At 38.9% G+C, this 22,951-nt stretch overlaps 1 protein-coding gene across 1 annotated transcript in view; it reads left to right on the top strand.

Annotated features, from left to right (window-relative positions):
* Positions 1-8,660, top strand: part of MEI4 (meiotic double-stranded break formation protein 4) — a 123,137-nt gene extending 114,477 nt beyond the window's left edge. Inside the window, exon 4 of the mRNA XM_070419333.1 lies at positions 8,391-8,660. Within this exon, the coding sequence (XP_070275434.1) occupies positions 8,391-8,660 (270 nt within the window). The remainder of the gene's footprint in view (positions 1-8,390) is intronic.
* Positions 8,661-22,951: the final 14,291 nt, after the last annotated feature.

Raw genomic sequence — 22,951 nt, 5'->3', positions numbered from 1 at the left:
GCTTTATTGATTTTATATATTACACATGCATATATATATTAGATATGATATGCATGTGGTTCTACTCTGCTCTGACGCACTGTTGCAGTACTGTGCAGGGCCCTAGCCAAGCCCCTGGTTATCTGTCCGCTCTATAAGTGCTTTCTCATGGGCTTCAGAAGCCTCAAAGGGCATAGTAACTGCTGATAGAGAGTGAACTTCCTCCTCCTCAGGTCCTTGACTGAAATTTACTGCTTCTTTGCCGTCTAGTAGATAAAAAAGGCTAAGTTCTTAAAATTCAGGGGTATGTTTCTCATTTAGTTATTATGGGACAATGGACCTTTTCCTTTAAAGTATTGTGTTGAATTTATTCTTCTCAACACTATTGATTTCAGTTGCTATAGTCTCATAAAATCTGACATGTAGGATGCTGAACCATTGGTGTATTATAGTTAGTGATCATTGAATTTAACATTTAGGTTACATGCCTATACTCTTTTGTCTTGATGTTCTGCCCTGTAATGATCGGATTTTCTTTATCTCTTGAGTTTGAAGAAATACAAAGAAAATGTGTTGTGTTTTCACCCCTTCACAGCATACTTATTTCTCAAAGTGTCAGACTTCACCTCTGCATGCCCTCAGCCAGCACATATCAATTAAACTGTTGAATTTAATGAACTTGGTCAGATTTTTTAGCATTAAATACAAACACCCAAACTTCAAGCCACACCTCCAGTGTACAGTGCCTCCATTATCTGCTACCAAGGAATGGGACTGTTTTTGTCCCTTTAGGCATCTCTTTCATTTCTGTGTCAGAGACAGCAAAAGGCGGTACCTTTTCAAAGCTAGGAACATGACTAGTCACCTTCCTGCCTAGATGAAGTCTCAAGGTCCCAAATATAAAAGGCCAAAATCGAGGAAGGGATCCCAACATAGTACAGGCAGGTACAGCTCCCTGTGTGGGACTACTGAGCTGCAGAGAGCCCTCCAGAACCTGGCCCTTCCTGCCAATCCCTGCGTGGTCCTCATCCTCACGCTCACAGGATGGCTCTTCTACTTGCAAGCAGGAACAGTGGTGAAGAGGGAAGGCACAAGGTACGTTCCACAAGAGTCCATCTGGTATTGAAGACAAAGAGCGTTCCCAGAAACCCCACCCTGTTACTTCTGTTTACAGCTCTTGGACCAGAATTGGCCTTAAGGAAGACTGGACAATGTACACTTTTAGTTGATCCATTGTCACCAGGAACAGAACTGAGGTTGACAGATGAAAAAGGAAGGGAAAAAATGGATGTGGGTGAGCAAGTAGCAGTGTCTTTTTCAAGGATAGTACGTCTTTGCAAAAATATCTGAATCCCAACTAGTTAGGAAACTGGTATAATATGTCTATAGCCTTAACTTCAGAATCTAAGTTTTAAAGTGAAAGCAGCATGTATAGAAATATTAATATTTTCTCACCATTTAAAAATATTTATATACTTTGACTTTCGCAAGCCCAGCTCAAGAATAGAAAAATAAAATGTTTCAATTCTAAAATGTTCTACAAAATATATGATGATTTTTCTTCAAGAAAGTATGTCCTCTTCTGAATGTTCCCTGCTGTCTAAACAGGATTGGGTCGTAAGATGTAGTCATGGGACTATAGACGCTTCCTCTGAAGGCTCCCTCAATCCTAAAAGACCTAGATAAAGAGATAAACTGGTAGTAATGCATCAGACAGACACAGCCCTGATGCTTGTGACTGAAGTTCATTCCATCTTCCCCACAGGGTGTTCAGGCAAAAAACCTGGGTATTTTCCAGGTGGGCATGTTCCTCCTGTGTTGGGTATTTTCTAACATAGTGTAGTTCAGTCTAATGTGATGCCGAGAATGTAGCAATTACACCAGAATATAGAAGAGTAAAAGCCATCATCTTAATACCATTTACTTTACTTTTGATTCAGGCAATGCAGTAATTCTGAAAGTCTCTAAGCAGAGCAGGCAGCTTCCAGAGTGATGGTATTTGGTGACTACAAGAAAGACCTCCCCCACAGACATGCATTTTAGTCATGCTGAGAGGGAGGGCATGTAAGGTAATGCATACTGTCTCAAATTAATATTCTACAGGCTGTCAATATTTTGGAACAAGAGAGTTTATCCAATTACTTATTATGAGAACAGGCCTTTAGGACAAAGGTGGGACCCAAGATAGATAAGTTCTGGTAAACGTAAAAAGCAAAGCCCAAAACCACATGGAGAAATGAGACACTATAGTAAGGACCCCAGGTAAACATGCCCAGAGTGCGAGTCTCAAAGCCAATGGAAAGGTGCCAAGACCCAGTCTGCGTGCTTTACACACATGCCCTGAAATTGCCCGGATGCTATGGCCTCTCTTGGGAGGGAGACTTCTCTTTATGATAAACACACTTGGCAATTTTTTTTAAAAAATATATTTTATTGATTTTTTACAGAGAGGAAGGGAGAGAGATAGAGAGTTAGAAACATCGATGAGAGAGAAACAGCGATCAGCTGCCTCCTGCACATCTCCTACTGGGGATGTGCCCGCAACCCAGGTACATGCCCTTGACCGGAATCGAACCTGGGACCTTTCAGTCCACAGGCTGACGCTCTATCCACTGAGCCAAACCGGTTTCGGCACTTGGCAATTTTTAACTGTTTATAAAAATATGTTCTACATGTAAACCAAGGTTAACTAAAAAGTAAACTAAGTAACTTCAAAAAAGAATAACCATTTGGTTCACAAAACCCCAATGTATGGCCCAACAGAATAAACACTAGAATATATAGCTAATATCAACAGAGGTGAACTCTAAAATCATTTGCACTGCTCTACCTATTATTGTCATTCTAAAATACTCTACCCTGCTGTAGTTAAAGCTTCAAATTAAATGAAATAAATGTGCCTTTTTGCTATAGAATTTGCATTTAAGTACTGCCTAATTTCTGTTAATGTTTAAATAAGTATATAAGTTTATAATAATAGTTCCAAGAAGAATTACCTATTATCTCATACAGGAATTTGGACTATTCATGATCATTACTAAGCAGGTTTAAAAAAAATATTTAAGCATTGCTCACATGATCAGGTTAAATACATACTGCAAAAATTTTTTTAGTTTGGAATAAAGTGTTAAAAATAATTTTATATGGAAAAATGCCACTGATAATAATCAATACAGTAATCCCCCCTTATCAGTGGGAGATAACATTTCAAGACCCCCAGTGGATGCCTGAAACTGAAGATAGCATTGAACTCTCTATATATTATGCTTTTCCTATACATATACACCTATAATAAAGTTTCATTTATAAATTGGGCAATTTCATGGATAGAGTATTTGTTCTTACTATACATTTTAGCAACCTCAGCATATGATTTTTTTCTTTCCTTATTAAATTGAGAACTTTCACCTTTTCACTTAAAAGAAGTACTTCATAGCTTTTCCTTGGCATATCCAAATTGCCAGCATCACTACTCTTGCACTCTGGGACCATTAAATAAAATAAGGGTTACGTGAACACAAGCTCTGAAATACTGTAATAGTGAATCTGATAACTGAGAGGGCCACTAAGGGGCTGGTAGCCTACACAGCATGGAAATGCTGAACAAAGGGGTAATTCATGTACCAGGAGGGATGGAGCAGAACAGCATGGGATTTCATCACGCTACTGAGGTGTGCAATTTAAAACTTTGAAATTGTTTATTTCTGTATTTTTCATTTAATAATTTGGAAGGCAGTTTACTATGGGTAATTAAAACTGTAGAAAACAAATCTGTAGATAAGGGGGCACTACTGCATGTGTCTGTAGAGGTACCTTTTAAGTCACTACAATTCCTGTTCAATTCAAAACAAGAAATGTATATTGAGATTTACTATGGACAAGAAAGACATTGTTCTAGGAATTATAGAAACTGTAGGGACGGGAACACATTAGCTTTACTCAACATGTGTAGAATCTCAACAGATGATAAAACAAATATATAAACAACCAGAATATAAGCTAAAAAATTCAAATCTATAAAAATGGTGGGATCCAGATACCTGGTATCTTTAGTGGTCACTAAATGCTGACCAAAGATCTAGTAATTAATTATTGATGATAGAGTCCATTCCACATCAAGGGAATCAGCATATAGACATTAGATGTATTCATCTAATAATGTATAGTCCAATTTGTGGGAATGTGAGGGCAGAAGTAATTAATATTATAAGCATTTTAAAAGAAAGTATAAAATAGAACAAACAATCTTAAAATTTGTATGTAACCATAAAAGACCCTGAATAGCAAAGCAATCTTGAGAAGGAACAAAGCTAGATGTATCCTGCTCCCTCTTTTCAAACTATATGCAAAGCTATAGTAATCAAAATAATGTTATTGTCAAAACACAGACTCATAGATCAATGCAACCAGAGAGTCCAGGCATAAACTCACATACTTACTAGAGGCCCAGTGCATGACATTCATGCACTGGGTGTGGGGGGTGTTCCTTAGCCCACCCTGCACCCTCTCGCAGTCTGGGACTCCTCAGGGGATGTCCACCTGCTGGCTTAGGCCCACTCCTTAGCGCTGCCTTCGAGGCAGAAGAGGCTCCTGCCACCACTGCTGCGCTGGCCAGCCATGAGCCTAGCTTCTGGCTGAGCAGCGCTCCCCCTGTGGGAGTGCACTGACCACAAGAGGACAGTTCCTGCATTGAGCGTCTGCTCCCTGGTGGTCCATGCACGTCATAGTGACCAGTCATTCTGCCATTCAGTCGATTTGCATATTAGGGTTTTATTATATAGGATGACAAAGGAACCAAGAATATGTGACGGGGAAAGGACAATAAATGGTGCTGGGAAAACCGGACAGTAACATGCAAAAGAATGTAATTGGACCACTATCTTACACCATACACAAAAATCAACTCAAAATGGATTAAAACTTGAATGTAAGACCCAAAACCATAAAACTCCTAAAAAAAAAAAACACATAGGTAGTAAGCTCCTTGCCATTTGTCTTGAAAATTACTCTTGGATTTGCACCAAAATAAAAAATGAGCAAATAGGACTACTTCAAACTAAAAAGCTTCTGCACAGCAAAGGAAAACATCAACAATGAAAAGGCAACCTACTGAGTGGGAGAAATCACTTTCAAATCATAGACCTGTTAAGGGATTAATATCCAAAATATATAAAGAACTTGTATAAAACAACAGTAAGAAAATAATTGATTTTTAAATGGAAAGATCTGAATAGACATTTTTACCTAGAAGACATACATATGGCCAACCTGTACATGAAAAGATGCTCAACATCACTAATCATCGGAAAAGTGCCAATCAACCCCACAATAAGATATCACTTCACATCTGTCAGAATGGCTATTTTCAAAAAGAGAAACAAACAAAACAAAATAAAACAAAACAAAAAAAACAAACTAGTATTGGAAGCATGTGGAGAAAACAGAACCTTTGAGTGCCGTGAGAAATATTCACCAGTGATACATCTGATAAGAGGTTAATATCCAAAATTTATAAAAAAAACGCATACAACTCAACACCAAGAAATTAAACAACCCAATTAAAAAATGGGCAAAGAGCCTGATAGACACCTCTCTAGAGACATACAGATGGCAAATAGTCATATGAAAAGATGCTCAAACTCACTAATCGTCAGAGAAATGCAAATTAAAACCACAATGAGATATCACCTCACACCTGTCAGAATGGCTATCATCAATAAATCAAAATACAATAGGTGTTGGCTAGGAGGTGGAGAAAAGGGAACTCTTGTGCACTGTTGGGGGGAATGCAGATTGGTGCAGCCACTGTAGAAAGCAGTACAGAGTTGTCTCAAGAAATTAAAAATGGAACTGTCTTATGACCCAGCAATTCCACTCCTGAGAATATATCTAAAGAAACCCAAAACATTAATTCAAAAGAATATATGTATCCTTATGTTCATTGCCAGCAATATTTACAATAGTCAAGCTATGGAAGCAACCGCAGTATCCATCAACTGGATGAGTGGACAAAAATGTGGTGATATATCTATGAAATGGAATATTACTCAGCCATAAAAAATGATATTTTAGCATCTGCAACAACATGGATGGACCTAGAGAATATTATGTGAAATAAATCAGAGAAAGACAATTACCATATGGCTTCACTTATATGTGGAATCTAAAGAACAATATAAATGAACAAACAAAACAGAAACAGACTCATAGATACAGAGAACAGACTGATGGTTGCCAGAAGTGGAGTGGTTTGGGGGACTAAGTAAAAAAGTTCTCATTACAAGAAAAAATCATTTTTGCAACTGTATATGTTGATGGATGTCAACTGGATATCTTATGAGATCATTTTGCAATATATACACATATCAAATCATTATATTGTACTAGAGGCCTGGTGCATGGATTTGTGCACCGGCGGGGTCCCTCAGCCTGGTCTGCACCATCTCACAACCTGGGACCCTTCAGGGGAGGGAGGATATAGCAGTGCCAAAGCAGCAGGAGACCAGGGAGGAGCCCCAGCCGGGGCCAGGCTCAGCTCCGCTGCTGCTCATCCCCGCCCCGCTGCACCTGCCACTGCTGCTGCTTGGTAGCGCTGCTGCGGCAATAGAAGAGGCTCCCACTGCCACAGCTGCGCTCACCAACCATGAACCCCTTCTGGCTATGGGAGCACACTGACCACCAGGGGGCAGCTCCTGCATTGAACATATGCCCCCTGGTGGTCAGTGCACATCATAGCAACTGGTCGTTCCAGTCGTTCAGTCATAAAGGTTGCTTAGGCTTTCATATATATTGATATCTGAAACTAATACAATGTTATGTATTAGGGGTTGAGAAGTACAGATTGGTAGTTACTAAATAGTCATAGCGATATAAAGTACAGCATAAAGTACAGTCAATAGTACTGTAATAACTATGTATGGTGCCAGGTGGGTATTGGAAATATCAGGGGGAATACTTTACAAAGTATATGATTGTCTAACCACTATGCTATACACCTGAATATAATACAATATTTCATGTAAACTGTAACTGAAAACAAAACAAAAAAATTTTTCTGTACCTATTGACACGATCATATAGTTTTTCCCCTTAAATTTGTTATGATGGATTATATTGATAAGACTTCCTATTATTGAAGCACCTAAAAAGAAATCCTGCTTGATTACATTACTGGATTAAATGTCATTGTTTGGAATCATGTGTCTATAGTCATAAAACTTGGAAATGTATATAGTCATAAATGAGACTGGTCTACAGTTTCCTAGTTGTTTTTAAATTGCCTTTATTAAATTTAAATTTGATTAGTTATCTATATATTTTGACTCTTTATTAGAAGAATACATTTCTCTGGGCTCTAAAAGAATGTTTCTTCATTTACGTATTATTACAGCAAATAGATTTGGTGAATATTTCTAACATATTTCTTAATAAGTAAATGATAAAGCCATTTTATATCTTTTCACTGATTCCTGTATTCCCTTGTGTTAGGCTTTCCATTGCCCATCTCATTTTCAGCCACCTAAGCCAAATAATAACTTCTACAAGGCACATCTACATTTTCCCTCATGACCACGTATCCAATTCCACACAATCTAATCCTATTACTCCCTGATTTCTGTAGACTCAGGATGCAATCATGTCTGGTCACTTACAGATCATAACTCTAACTGCTCTAAGACTGAGTTGTACAGTGAAACATGTTCCTAAAATCCTTCCCCTAAAAATCCTTATATTATCCTTGGCAAGAGTATTATTGATGGGAAGTATTTGATGAAATGTTGAAATAAACACACAGAACTTGGTATGTGTAAGCCTCTTTGCCAAGTATTCTCCGAATCATCTGAGTAATAAATTGTAGCAATAATGCAGAGAAAGGATTTAGAGCTTTGTAAACCAGCAAGAGAAAAAAGTAATACAAGATTGTCAAGTTTTCTCCTTTGTTCTCGAAAAGGAACAAGACGACAGAGGTATTAAGTCAAATACAGTTGACCCTTGAACAACATGGGTGTGAACTCTGTGGGTTCACTTAAATGCCGATTATTTTCATTAAATACCTGCACTGTTTTTTGTCTATGGTTGGGAGTCCGCCTATGCGGAGAGTCGACTCTATGCATTAATCTACACCCTATTATATATAGGACTTGGGCATATGTAGATTTTCTACCCACTCAGGGTCCTGGAACCAATCCCCTTGGATCCCAAAGGACAACTTAAATTTGGGGGTTTTCACAAGTTACACGTGGATTTTCAACTGTATGGGGGGAGGGTGGGTCAGTGCCTCTGACTCCTGTGTTGTTCATGGGTCAACTGTATTTATTTTTTATCTGAAAATGTAATCACCTTATTTGGCTTTTTTCTGATTTGAGCTACAACCAATATTTTTTTAAAAGGAGCGTGTTGTTTATTTGTAGGTGCAAGCCAGTTATGATGCTTCACGCTATGAAAATATTTTCTCCCTCTTTTGGGTTCTGGAGCAGCTTCTTCAAAAGGAAAAGGAAGAAGGCAATACTTTGAGTTTGGGGCATGATGATCAAGAAATCAAGAAGTTTCTTCAGAAGCATGATGATGCTGTTTTGCAACTCTCTGATACATTTCCTTTATTTACTTTTTATTTATGGAGACTGGGCATTCTCTTGAACTCCATGGAAATAAAAACTGTTGAAAATAACTCACTTCCTTAGCAATTTACCAAATATATGAAACATACAAAAGTTGAATATATGAAGATCTTGTACTTAAAAGATTTTCAAGAATATTTTTAAATGAGCATTTTAAGTGGATCTCTAAATATAATGATTAACTAAATTTAAGAGTCTTAACATGTGACAGATTATTATGAGTCATATTTCTTTCCTATAATCCATCAGTATCAGCTATTCCCATGTGACTATGTTTTATAATGTTATTCAATATAGGCCTCTTATTCTCTAAAATGGGTCATTAATTGTGCATGTCATAAAATATATTTACTTTTAAAATATTTCCATGTAATAGATACTAAAAGGCAATGGAAGAGATCTTAAAAGTTTTATTGCTTCATCAACCCACCATTTAAAATAAGTGGTTATAAATTAGATTTTTAAAACTTTTTTCTTACACAGTTTCACTTATATCATTGTCTCTCTTAGAAGGGACTCCTGCAGGAGGGAAGTCGAACATTTGTAAAGGTAATTGCCTTTAATTTCCTATAATCAACAGATCTGTCAAATCCTTTTGAAAGTACTAATTAGTGGCTTAAATGTTCAGTTTGTTTTTTCAAAAAATGTTAGTTTTCATTCTGTTAATTGGATATAATATTTCTGTTATTGTTAAAATGTAGTTTAAGTCATGTGTAATAAGACATTAAGGAAATTTTCACAAATTATACCATCCAGAAATATACTTTATTCTTACTAAAAGTATGTTTATACTTATTAAAAGTATTGATTGAATTTTCCAGTTACACCATTTTTTTGACTTTATTTCAATTATTAAAATCATACCCAACTAGTTTAGTGAGCACATAGTATGTACTTTCCTATACCACAACTTAGGGCACAATAAACCCAAATTTGCTCAAGTTAATTACCATTCCCAAATGTCACTGATATTTTTTAAAAGGTATATAAAATAATTATCTGTCAGTTATTTTTGGAATTATTTCTAACTTTATGGAAAAGAACAAGCCTTTTTTATAATACCGAGACTCACTGTATGTATCAGTCAGAGATTAGTATGTAATAAACAACCACAAAATCTCAGTGACATAAAGCAGGAAGTAATTATTTCTCCGAGGTGTAGGCGTCACGTGGGGGTCAGCTCTCTGCTGGGAAGCTCTGCTCAGGTTGCAGATCCCACTGGCCTGGGCTCCTGATTGTAAACTGGGTTTTGGTCTCTTCCACATGTGCATGTTCTGGACCCCGAGTTGAGGGCAATGAAGATACTTTAATGAATGTATAGCATTTTACCAGAGTGAGAACATCCTCAAACATTAATGCTTTCAAAGTGCAAAGCTCGCTCTAAAGGTGCGGTGGCTGGACTGTCAGGCTCCCGTGCTCAGTCCAGTAGGAGAGGAAACAAATGTGACCTTTTGTCCTTGGCTCTTTAACTAGACATTGGTGACATTTTCGGTAGGTCTTCCACAAACTAGTGTACTTTCCACTCTTACTTGTTGGCACAGATAAGGGCAGAATATTCCTGGATGAGAGGCAAGGCAAAAAGCTATTTACATTTCCAGATTTTTATGTACATTTGTAGATGTTTTAAAAATATTGGTGGTTCTAACTTAATGCTAGTCTGGTTTCATTTATTCATCAATTATTAAGCACCAGCTTTGTGTACAAACCAATTATTTGCACATATAAAAATAAGCATATTGAGTTTTGTATTTTATCAGATTTGTAAAACAGAACTTTCTTTTAACAGTCAATATAATGACTCAACATCAATAGTTTGTATTTGCTGAAGATGATTAGAGTGGTAACATTTACCTATTGAAAAAAGATACAGTATTTTATTATTATGGAAAGTCAATTCATTCTTTTTAAATTATTTATAGAATTGGACAACACTAAGTTCATCTGGTCAATGAACGGGCTACTCTGTTAAAAACTGTCAAAATCTTATGAGTATGACTGACTCTGGCTCTTTTTGTTTTGTTTTCATTTAATATGAAAGTCCTCTAAATAGTTTTAAGAATCCATCTATAATAATAATAATAGCGTAATATGCTAATTAGACCATACATCCTTCTGGATGACCTTCTGGACGAAGCCGGGGCTGCGAGGGAAGCCCGGGTCCCAGGTGCCTGCCAACCGCCAGAGGAAAGCCTGGGTCCTGGGTGCCAGAGGAAGCCAGTGCCTGCAGCTGGGGGAAGGAAGACCTACTCTTGCATGAATTTTGTGCATTGGGCCTCTGGTTACTAATAAGAAAGAAAACTTGTAAAAAGAAAATATGAGTCTAACACTCAAGACACTGAAATAATTCATAGATATATACTCTGAATTTATAAAATTTTCTTCTGATATTTTAATCTAATTTTTTTGTAGCTGCTTAACTGGTTGGTGAACTTATATTTTAGTTAATAGCTGTGTTTCATAGCCAATCCATTGGGGTATCAAGATTTATAGATAAACATTAACCTCATTAAGTCTCTGATCTACATATAAAGCTGGTTTTCAAATGTGGTCCCCAGGCCAGCAGTATCAGCAACACTTGGGGACCTATTAGAACTACAAATTCTGGGGCCCCACCCAGATGTGCTTCAGAATCAGAAATGCTGGGATAAAGCCCAGAATTCTGTTTTATCAAGTGGTTTGAGAATCACTGTTCTAATCATTGTTTAAACTGAATAGGAGGACTTAATACATATAAAGTCATTCAGAAAGTAGAAATTCAATCATCCCAAATTACTTAACTAAATTACTTAACTTTCCCTGTGTGTGCCTTAAAATTCCAAAGGAGGATTTGGGGGAACTTAATTATTCATGATTAAGTTAAAATGAGTATTTAATTTACAAGTATATCTGTCAATCATAATAACACTTAAATATCAGCATCATTTTAGTTCCACATTACTGCAAACTTCATAGTTGCATAAGGACAGCACCCCAGACATGATAAGGGAACAGAGCTATCACTGCTTTGGGCTTTAACATCTTAACTAAGACCTTTTCATGAATGATTAATGCTTGAGGAACAATAGATACACCAAACACTTAACCAGCAGGGAAAAGGATTTATTTGTTTTTTTCTTCTCTTCAAACACACACTCAATTCAACATCCATTTTGTAAAAAGAGTTCCAGATCTCTTGAGACTAATTCTAAAGTTTGAAAAAAATTCTCCTTTCTTATCTTTTACTTCCTTATCTTTAAGGGGTGCCACCACAGGCAGGTGCTTTTTTTCCCTAACCAGCATGGAGGACATGGAGCAGACCCTGACACTGCCCTGGCATGACCTTCCCCAGAACTCCAGAGCCAGGCCACTCCCCGGGAAGAGTGATCACTGGACTTCAAATGTGTGGCTTATCTCTTTCCACATGGACCATGACCAAGAAGTGGAGTTCACCATAGATGACCAGGCACCTAATCTTGCAGCTAACAACGTCTAGGATAGAGCACAAGAGACTGGGCTCTGCAATTATAAAACACACAGCAGAGCTAGAATTAAGTTTATAGAAATGTGAGGATATCTCTAAATCTAAATAAATATGCTGATATTATTCCCATGTGAAAACAACACTACTACTAATTTCTGAAGCTAGTATGATCTTGGCTCCTGAGGTTCTTTCCTTTTAAATAGACTCTCTTCCATACATATCAGATAATCCAGTGCCTTGGCACCACCACTTTATTAAGGCAGGTAGAACACCCAGCATATTGAGCCCCCAGTATGTGCCGGGCAGTCCTCTAAATTTACTGTTTTGTTTATACCTAACGGCCTTATGAGATACGTTTATATTATCCCAGGGTAGATGAGGAAGCAAGCGCAGAGCATGTAATTTGCCCATGGTCATAGGACTGGAAAAAAAAAAATCAAAGTATTCAAACAGGTGAGAAGCAACGAAGGCAACAACGTGCACTCTCAGGACCCAGGTACCCATAGCTGTCCTGTCCTAACTGCAAAAGTAGAAAGTGTAGAGAGTAAAGTTATCCTGACTGTAACACTCCAGTTTTCACTCTTTTTTAAAAGTTATTTTTAGACCTACGTTTCATGCCCTTGTGATAATGGTAATGGTGGGAAATTTATACTCCGTTAAGTAGAACTGGCTGATGGAAATATCCTGTGTGTGTGGAAGAATAAAAAGCTGCAGTACGATGCCAGAGGTTTCCAGTCGGTGGCATCTATTTAAATCAGTGGTTCTCAACCTTCCTAATGCCGCGACCCTTTAATACAGTTCCTCATGTTGTGGTGACCCCCCAACCATAAAATCATTTTCATTGCTACTTCATAACTATAATTTTGCTACTGTTATGAATCATAATGTAAACATCTAATATGCAGGATGTATTTTCATTGTTACAAATTGAACATAATTAAAGCATAGTGATTAATCACAAAAACAATATCTACACTAATAAAAGAGAAAAATGGTAATTGGCGTACGACCGCTACCCTTCCCATTGGCTAATCAGCATATCCTTATGCAAATTAACTGTCAGCCAAGATGGGCCGGCAGCCAGGCAGCTGGAAGCGAACATGAGGCTTGCTTGCTGCAGTGACTGCAGAGTCCAACGTTCCCCATTCCCCCGCCTGACTTGCAGGCCTCTGAGCTGGCAGTTTGAAACTTTGTAAAAAATATAGCCGGCTGGGATCTCAGAGCTGAAGTTATACATTGTTTCGATTATAGAACGGCAAACAAACCAGCAGCGGAAGCCTCAGAGCTAGAGCCAGAGCTAAAGCTGGCCCAGAAGAAAAAAGAAAAAAAGGAGTGTTTGGGAGCTTCAGTCAAAACCGCCAGCCTGAAAGCAGCCCTCAGCCCCTCACCCAGACTGGCCAGGCACCCCAGTGGGGACCCCCACCCTGATCCAGGACACCCTTCAGGGCAAACCAGCCAGCCCCCAGGCCTCTATCCCATATAGTAAAAGGGTAATATGCCTCCCAGCACCGGGATCAGCGGAGCCGAGAGGTCTGGCACCAGATCTGCATGACAGGGTGCAGCGCCCAAACCCCCTGATCGCCCTGCGGCTCTGTGTGTGACAGGGGGTGGCGCCCCAACCCCCCCCCCCCCCAACGGGCCCTGCTCTGTCTGTGACGGGGTAGAGCCATAACCTCCCCATCGGCCCTGCCCTAGTGTGACAGTGGTGGCGCCCCAACCCCCTGATCCGCCCTGCTCTGTGTGTGACAAGGGGTGGTGCCCTAACTCCCCTATCGGCCCTACTCTGTGCGTGACGGGGGAGCTCCCCAGCCCCCTGATGGGCCCTGCTCTGTGCATGACGGGGGGGGGGGGGGGACAGTGCCCCAACCCCCTGATCAGCCCTGCTCTGTGTGTGACAGGGGGTGGCGCCCCAACCCCCCCCCCCCCCCCACGGGCCCTGCTCTGTCTGTGACGGAGTAGAGCCATAACCTCCCCATCGGCCCTGCCCTGAGTGTGACAGTGGTGGCGCCCCAACCCCCTGATCTGCCCTGCTCTGTGTGTGACAGGGGGCGGTGCCCTAACTCCCCTATCGGCCCTACTCTGTGCGTGACGGGGGAGCTCCCCAACCCCCTGATGGGCCCTGCTCTGTGCATGAGAGGGGGGAGCTCCCCAATCCCCTGATGGGCCCTGCTCTGTGGGTCACAGGGGGTGGCGCCGCAACCTCCCCATCGACCCTGCCTTGAGTGTGATAGGGGGCGGTGCCCCAACCCCCCAATCAGCCCTACCCTGAGCGTGACTGAGGGTGGCATCGCAACCTCCCAATCCGCCCTGCTCTGTGCATGACAGGGGGCGGCGCCCCAACTCCCCAATCAGCCCTGCTCTGAGCCCGACCAGGGGCTGCACCTAGGGATTGGGCATGCCCTCTGCCACCCGGGAGCAGGCCTAAGCCAGCAGGTCGTTATCTCCCGAGGGGTCCCAGACTGCGAGAGGGCACAGGCTGGGCTGAGGGACCCTCCCTTCCCCCCCCCCGAGTGCACAAATTTTTGTGCACCGGGCCTCTAGTGTAATTATATATGTGTTTTCCGATGGTCTTAGGCGACCCCTGTGAAAGGGTCGTTCGACCCCCAAAAGGGTCACGACCCACAGGTTGAGAACCGCTGATTTAAATGAAACAGGTCTAAATCCTTCTCTAGTATTTGATTCTTGGGCAAGCCAGTGCGAGTAACACTTCCTGAGGATAATGCAAGTTACATCTTTCAAAATGCCAGAATCAAGATAAGACGACTGTATATGGATGAGAGTTAATTCATGAGCCTTAGACGTGGAAATAAATAATATATATGAAGCATAGTTTCTCTACACTGGCTTCAAAATAATACTTTTTTAAGTGCAAAGAAAAAAATATCTCTATTTCATTATTAGACTTGATCAGTATGATCCTGTTGACAGTATTTGACATTTCTAAACCATCTCATCAGATAAAAAGAAATGTCTTTATTATCATGGGAACAAAAACATAAATAAATAAGTAAATAAAAATATTTCGGTGATATGTTCCCCCAGAAAACTTCAGGCAGCTCTTGTTTATGCATTTTCCTTTGATCTGGGGAGAAGAGATGTGAGACTTTTCCCTGCACTCTGCCTTGTCAATCAACCCTCCAGTTCCCTTTGAGAGCCCTCCTGTTCACCATATTGAAGTAACAGTGAGAACACACTGTTGAAGGCACAGATGAAAGGACAAGGTGGGGTAGTGGAGAGAATAGAAAAACAGAAAAGAGGGCCATCATTGGCCAAGATATCTTGTGCCTTAGAAGGAATAATTTCATACTCTCACTTTCTCATTATACCATGGAGCCTCTGTTTTTCAGTGTTAAGGTGTAAAGAACAAAGAGGATCTTCTAGGGAAGCATGTTTCTTCTGAATGCATACATAAATGATTAGACTAAAACCCGTCCAGGTAACTACCCCTTTTTACTAAAAGTTATTGCCCAGCATTGGGGGTTGGGTCTCTCTCCTGTCTTCATGGAGGCCTTTCAGTGATAGACTATTTTTCACAATTAACAACATCTAGTACAGGGAGTTAAAAGTGAGGGTATTACTCTATCCCTGTTAAATGAATCAAATGTACTTTTTTATTTTTTTTTAATTTTAAAAATGATCATCTCACCACATACATCTTTGTATGTATGAAATACAATGATAGTGCAAAAGCATTTTGTGAACTCTAAAATAAAATGACAATACTAAGAAGATGTTGAGCTAACACATCGTGTTTATTACATGTTCTTGTAAGCACTTTACATGCACTTTCTCATTGACTTCTCATAACAACCCTGTAAATAGGCCAATACTATTATTTGTACTAATTCCATTTTTGTTTGTTCCTGTGAGCGCCCTCTATAATATGGCTGGCCACACTGCCAGTATTTTTCTCTTCCAGTTCTCCTATCATTGATGACACTCCAACTACTAGCTGATACCTGTGTCAATCACAACAGAGTTCCTGTGAACAATAACTTTACTGGTCACCTTGCCCTAAAGATCACTCATTACTCACTGAAGCATAAGCAACCGTGCACCCATCATCTCCCAATTGGACTTGCCTGGACTGAACTCAGATTCTGCATGCCCCTGGGACCTTGTGATTCCACATGCTGACAATTCCCTTGGCAGTCCACCTCCTCCTGTGGACAGCAATCAGGTACACTGTCTCTTACCCATGAATCTTTCAATCTAAGAACATACAAGAGTTTATGACAAAAAATTTACCATTCGTTAACCCATCATTTGTACATTGTGTATTTTTAAATGTCCAATTTTGGAGGGGACTTAAAAAGGACCTTGATACTATCTATTTCATTACCCTCATTATATAGCTGACAAAACAGAAAGATAAGCAGAGAACTCAAGTCACACACTGAGTTGATTGGCTGACTTAGAACTACTTTAAAAAATATTGATGTAAATGGGCTTGATGTTAGTCTTTCTAAACTTAGACCCTGATGTTTAGCATACTTAAGTGCTATGTTTTGGCACATAGTAAGTGATCAATAATATCGACTACATTGCTATACTAATTTATAAATTAACTGTCAGTTTCTTCATTTCTCTCATATTCTGCAATGGTGATCAGTTCCCCAAATTGAGGACAATCTGCAAACACATAAGTGGGTGAATAGACTGGAGCACCCACTACTCACCCACTATTCAACACTTCTCATCTAAGCAACTCTTCTTTCCTTCAATTCACAGTTCGTAAATCTAGATCCATGAATCTAAAAATGTACACAGAAGTATTCTCTTAGTAGCTATCTTCTTTCCAAGTGATACTGCCTAGGTAGAGAATGGACTGAAATTTGGAAAGTGTTGTCCTTATGTTACCAATTGTGAATAGTCATAGGTCAAATAACAGTACAAGGATTAGGGTTGTCTTAAATAATATGACGTTCTGTACTAATGGAAAACCATATCTGTACACAATATAATTTTATGTAAATACATCCCACTTCCCAGATATCCATATAAATAAACTTTTGTGATCGAACTCAATTGTAATATATAAAAAATCAACAGAAACTTCAAACCTTTCTACTCTTGACAACCATCAGTTGTCACAGGTTTTAACTAGATTATTAAAAAACAGTTCTGCATCAAGAGTTGAAAAGCTCTAGGCAAAATGTGCCATATATTTCTTTTCCTTTAGTATATATAAAAAAAAATACTTTTTAGACCAAAGAATGTCTTAAAGGAAGTTATGTGTATTGTTCAGACATAGTGAAAAGAAGGACATAGGACAGCGATGGCGAACCTATGACACGCGTGTCAGAGGTGTCACGTGAACTCATTTTTTTGGTTGATTTTTCTTTGTTAAATGGCATTTAAATATATAAAATAAATATAAAAAATATAAGTCTTTGTTTTACTATGGCTGCAAATATCAAAACATTTCTATATGTGACACGGAAGCAGAATTAAATTAGGGTTTTTCAAAATGCTGACACGCCAAGATCAAAAGGTTCGCCATCACTGACATAGGATTTTCAAAGTGCGTTCATATTATTTTGATTGACTATTGAATAAATGAACAAAAATGATGGGATTTCATTTATTATTTTTATGAGGTCATTTTGGTGGAAAGAAATCAGGACCAGGCAGCCAATGCAGCATGAAACTGGCTGTTACATTATCCCACGTTTGGAACCTCATTAAGGCCCTTCTCCACCTATTACCAATTCAAGAGCATGGAAGAGGTTCAACATATGAAAACAAGGAATATGAAATGATGGCATAGTTTACTTTTGCTTCACTTTCTACAATCACCATTCACTGTGGCTACTTCAAAGGTTTAATTATTCAAAGAACAGATACGCCCTTTTTTGCTCTTGGATATTACTTGGACAGTACAAAGGGTAATTCATAGCAAACGTGAATGTTCACTCAAACGGATTGTATGGGGAAATATTTTATATATGTTTTATCCTCAAATTGGGGCAAGGAGGAAGCATTGCGGTAAATGTGATCAATGATGGCAGAATTTGTTAATAGTCTGAAAGACTATCATCAAGTCAAACTGTTAACTCAGAAGAAATATGGAAAGTCCATTAGATGTCAAAAAGCATATATTATGGAGGGGATTTTTATGAGTACTCTGAACAGGCAATTACGTAATAAGAACTAGATGTGGTCCCTGCTGCCAGAAGATTCAATGTGATTTGGCTTTCACCAACTTCATTTTTGAAAATAGGATTACAGAAATGATTAAGTAGAAATAATGCAAAAGCATTTAGTACATCACATTTTAGAAAGTATTGAATATCTAAAAAGCTAAAACAATCCTATCTAATAATAGACAAACATGGTAATTGACCGTACCTTCACTACGCTTCCCATTGGCTATCAGGGCAGTATGCAAATTGACTGCCAACAAAGATGGCGGTTAACCCCCAACAAAGACGGCGGTTAATTTGCATACGTAGGCGCAATGCTGGGAGGCGAAAGGGGAAGGACGGAAGAAGCCGCCTGCCGCTGAGGTGATCAGAAACCCAGGTGGCAGGCAAGAGCCGGGTGGCAAGAGAACAGGGCCCCCTGGCCCATGATTGGAGAACCGGGGCCGCCTTTGCCCGCCCCCCCGGCAGGTTATCGGAGAAGCTGGGCAGGGAAGAGGCGGCCGCCAGCAGCCGCCTCTTCCCTGCCCCCCTCCGGCCGGTGTTCGGAGAAGTACCTGTATTTTTTTTTTTTCAAAGTACCTGTATTTTTAATAATTTCTTGACATGGTAAAAGAATTTTACATTACGATCCAAGGGTGGTGGGATGAGGAGCAGGAGCATCAGAACAATCCAACAAACAAAAAGAGAAACAGAAATGCATGGTGGAAGGGATTGGAAGGGTGGGTAGGGGCATTGCCCAACTAAAATGCAATTGGTTTGTTACTTGAGTACTATTCATGGGAAGACAGCATCCTGACTCCTTCTCTATACAGCATATTGGGAGTAAAAATGATGCATCCAGCTGGAAATATGATTAGGGGTTGCAAGACAGACAGGGAAAGAAGAAGTCAGAAATAGACACTGAGAGAGTCACTGGCTGGCTGGCTAGTAGTGATAGAATAGAAAAGTGGGGGATATTTCTGGAAGATTCAAGAGATAGGGGGCAACTCTTCTATGGTTTTGACTTGCCCAGCAGATTTCCACATACACACATGTACACACCTATGTTTGCATGCACAAACATATGCACATAACTGACTGCCCTCCCTGGAAGCACAGAAGAAGAAGAAGCCGCCCAGGCTGCAGCCACCAGAGAAGCTGCCAGCCCTGTAGTCCAGGGCACCAGCGCCTGTGGCCAGGGAAATAGGTTCCCTCTTCTCCTACTGCAGTCATTACTTCAATATTCCCCTTCTGAATTTCTCTCCTGTGCTGCAACCCAACTCCACTTTTCATCGGAAGGATACGGAACAGAGAGCAGTGTTAAAAGCTTACATTTTTAAGCCAGTAAGGTTGGTACTTAAACATATAAATAGAAAACTAGAGTCCTTAAGGTAACAAAGGCTGCAAAGGACAGGGACAGCACATGTCCTAGTATATCCAGCAATCCATATGGGGACTGAAAACTTTGCAATGATGACAATTAGTGAAGATATGAATCAACTAAAATAGTTGGCAGGGACAATTCCATCTTTGAAAATATCTACATCAAATCTGTTTAAATAGATTTTCATCTGCATAATATAATACATTCTGACAAGACCACCACCACCAATCTGGTCAGTGTTGTGCCTATAAATGTTGAATAACTGAGGGAGCCCCTCCAAGTGCACAAATTTTTGTGCACCGGGCTACTAGTGTTTAATAAGGCAAGAAGTGATGTAGTTGTTAATACAGAGATCTTCCTTGAAAGTTGTTCTACTTATAATGGGTAAATATTTTTACTATTTTCAGATATAATTGATCCTTGTCCATCTTTTTATAGCATCATATACCTGCCAAATGTTGGTTATAACTATGTGACACCTGATTCACACTTAAGATAAATTTACTTCTTAGTGACTACAAAGAAAAAAGAATGTCATGGCCAAATGAGCTTCTCAAACTATAAGTAGGCCCATTTATAAGTAATTTTCTATTTTCATTTACTATTAACTTTTGCAAAGCAAATATACATAGGTCATTATTATTTCAAACATCATTGAAGAAGAAACGGTCTATTATTTTTCCTAAATTATTTCAGTTTAGTTTTAAATCATGAAAACTAAAGCCTGACAAATATTCACAGCAATATAAACAAGTATGGTGTGATGGAGTGATTATACTTCTAAGTAAATACCCAGAAGAAACCCTGGCATATATACAAAGAGAACATTTATTAATTCAAGAATGTTCACAGCATCACTGATTGCAAATGCTCATAAATCAGAAAGGAGGGGAATAAATTTTGTTATTTTCACTCAATTGAACTATTCAGTAATTAAAACAAATGAGCTACAGTGATATTCAGCAATATGAATTACAACAAAAATCAGTCAATCCCAAAGATTACATATGGCATGAAACCTATTTTTACAGAATCAAAAATAATTAAAATAAAATGTACACTTTTATGACTGCATATAGATATGATATACTGTATAAAAAGGAAACTTATTAAATAGGATTTAGAATGATGCTTACAGTTATCAGCAAGCAGGGAAACAGATTAGATAAAATGAATCATATGGCTAGATATAGGCTATTGTCAAGTACTTCCTGAATTTTGTTTCAGATTTGTGAATAGTTATTCTGTTTTCTAAAAGATAACTAATAAAAGAAATATGGAACGGGAGAGAGGGACAGACAGAAAAGAAAGCAGGCTAAGAAAGGACCAATAATGAGAGTGTTCTGTGATCTGGAATCATGATTACTCCAATTCTGTGCTTCCACAGAACAAAAACAAATATACAAAACTAACAAACACAATAATAGAACCAGAGTCCAATACCTCTGTACATATAGAGTTGTTTTTGGTAAAAGATACTGGACCTTATTAATTTTTTACTTTTTGCAAATTAAAAAAGAAAAGAAAAAGAAGCATACAGTCTAATGTCTTTTTAACCAAACATAGAGGGCATTTAATGAATAGTTTCAAGTTTTGCATAAAGTACTTAGGTTAAGCCTGCTTTGTTCCAATCCTAATTAAGTTTCATTTGATCTCTCATTAAGAATCAGCCAACCCAGATACTTTGGCTATAGTTCAGGTCATAAGCAGACCTATGAAGTGGTCATCGTCACTCTGACTCTGCATTACCCTAGGTTATTTAGCAAAGGATTTGTTTGGACATGCAAGGAGGTAAAACTAAGTTCCACCAGAATCTCAAGTGGGAGCTAATTGGGAATAAATAAGTATGGCTTTCAGTTATTATAAAATAAACACAAAATCAATCGTAAAGCAGCTTTATAAAGTCTAATTCCTTTACAACTTCTATTTTCAATATTAGTTGCATTCCTAAATGTACCTAATTTCTTAAGTTGGTCTAGACTCTGTAGTTAGTCCTCGTTATCAGTGACAAGATAACAATACAAGATTACTAAATTACTTGAATTAATTTTACAACCCCAGTTCAGTATTTATTTTGTGAGAAATATTTATGAACCTTACCCTACTTAAAATGTACACAGAGTTGGTTATCAAAACCAACGCATCTTCACCCAGCTATTTTGAACTTAGCCCACATCTCCTCTATTTTAAACTTTTTCTCCAATGGAATCAGGGAGCTCATTTCAAAGTCAATGTTTCTAAAGTCTTCAAAGGTCTATCGAGAAAAATCACCATTGGCCCTGACTGGTTTGGCTCAGTGGACAGAGCATCAGGCCATGGACTGAAAGGTCCCAGGTTCAATTCCAGTAGAGGGCATGCACCTTGGTTGCAGGCTTGATCCCCAGTAGAGAGTGTGCAGGAGGCAGCTGATCGATGTTTCTAACTATCCCTCTCTCCTTTCCTCTTTGTAAAAAATCAATAAAGTATTTTTTTTTAAAAAAAGAATCACTACCATCATGCTTTTCAATAATACTAAGTTTCTCCCTTCCAATATATTTCCACCAATAGCAGCAGTAAAGTCTTCTGATTCCGCTCAGGTAATCAATTTGGCAGATAGTCGCCCACGATATATTCACTCCAAAAATTTCCATAATGTATTGGACTGATCTTCTACTTTAAGGAATGTTATGCCATCTTTACTTCATTCATAGGCCACACTAATGTATAAGTTGTATTCAATCAATTGAGGAAGCAATTAAAATTTCTGACTAACTCTAACTGTAGAATATATATAGGCAATAAGCACTGACCAGAAGGGGCATGAGCAAGTCGGCATGCCTTGCCTTACTTATTACTTGAACTTACTTATCTTAGGGGTCTTGAGGCAAGGTTCTAATGGCCTAAGCAGAGTGGGGAAGCTTTTGTTTTCCAGGCAAGATATTCCATGAGGTTTGGGTGTTTAGTGTTCTCCCAAACACCTTTCTGATTCTGATGTCCTACTCATTTCCATTCAACATGCTGTTACTAAGAAATCTGACAAAGATGTGAATTCAACCTAACCTGAAATTTAGCAACCCATTGCACCGCACAGGATGTTTTATTCTTGTCTATGTCAATCTTGTTTTAACAAATAATTTTGACACAGACACAGAAAGTCCCTAATTCTTTGACTATGCCTTGAGCCAAGGATTTAAAACTCAGATCTTATCATTTTCTGTTACTTCGCTCTCCAACACAGCTAGAAGCAGCCAGTCTTCCTTTCTTCCTGTAATCCTTAGTCCTTCCTACTCATTCTATCAACAGCTACATGTTTTTTCGAAGTCTTATTTTCACTGGTCATTTCATTTTAGAGGATAATTTAAGTAACAGTTTCACATGCTCTGCCATTAACCACCTGAATCCCCAG

This window comes from Myotis yumanensis, unplaced genomic scaffold (genome assembly GCF_028538775.1).
Source record: "Myotis yumanensis isolate MYYU_CA2020_CCGP unplaced genomic scaffold, mMyoYum1.0.hap1 SCAF_6, whole genome shotgun sequence".
NCBI lineage: Eukaryota > Metazoa > Chordata > Mammalia > Chiroptera > Vespertilionidae > Myotis > Myotis yumanensis.
Note: the sequence above shows the minus strand (reverse complement) of the source record. Positions and strands in the feature narration are given on the sequence as shown.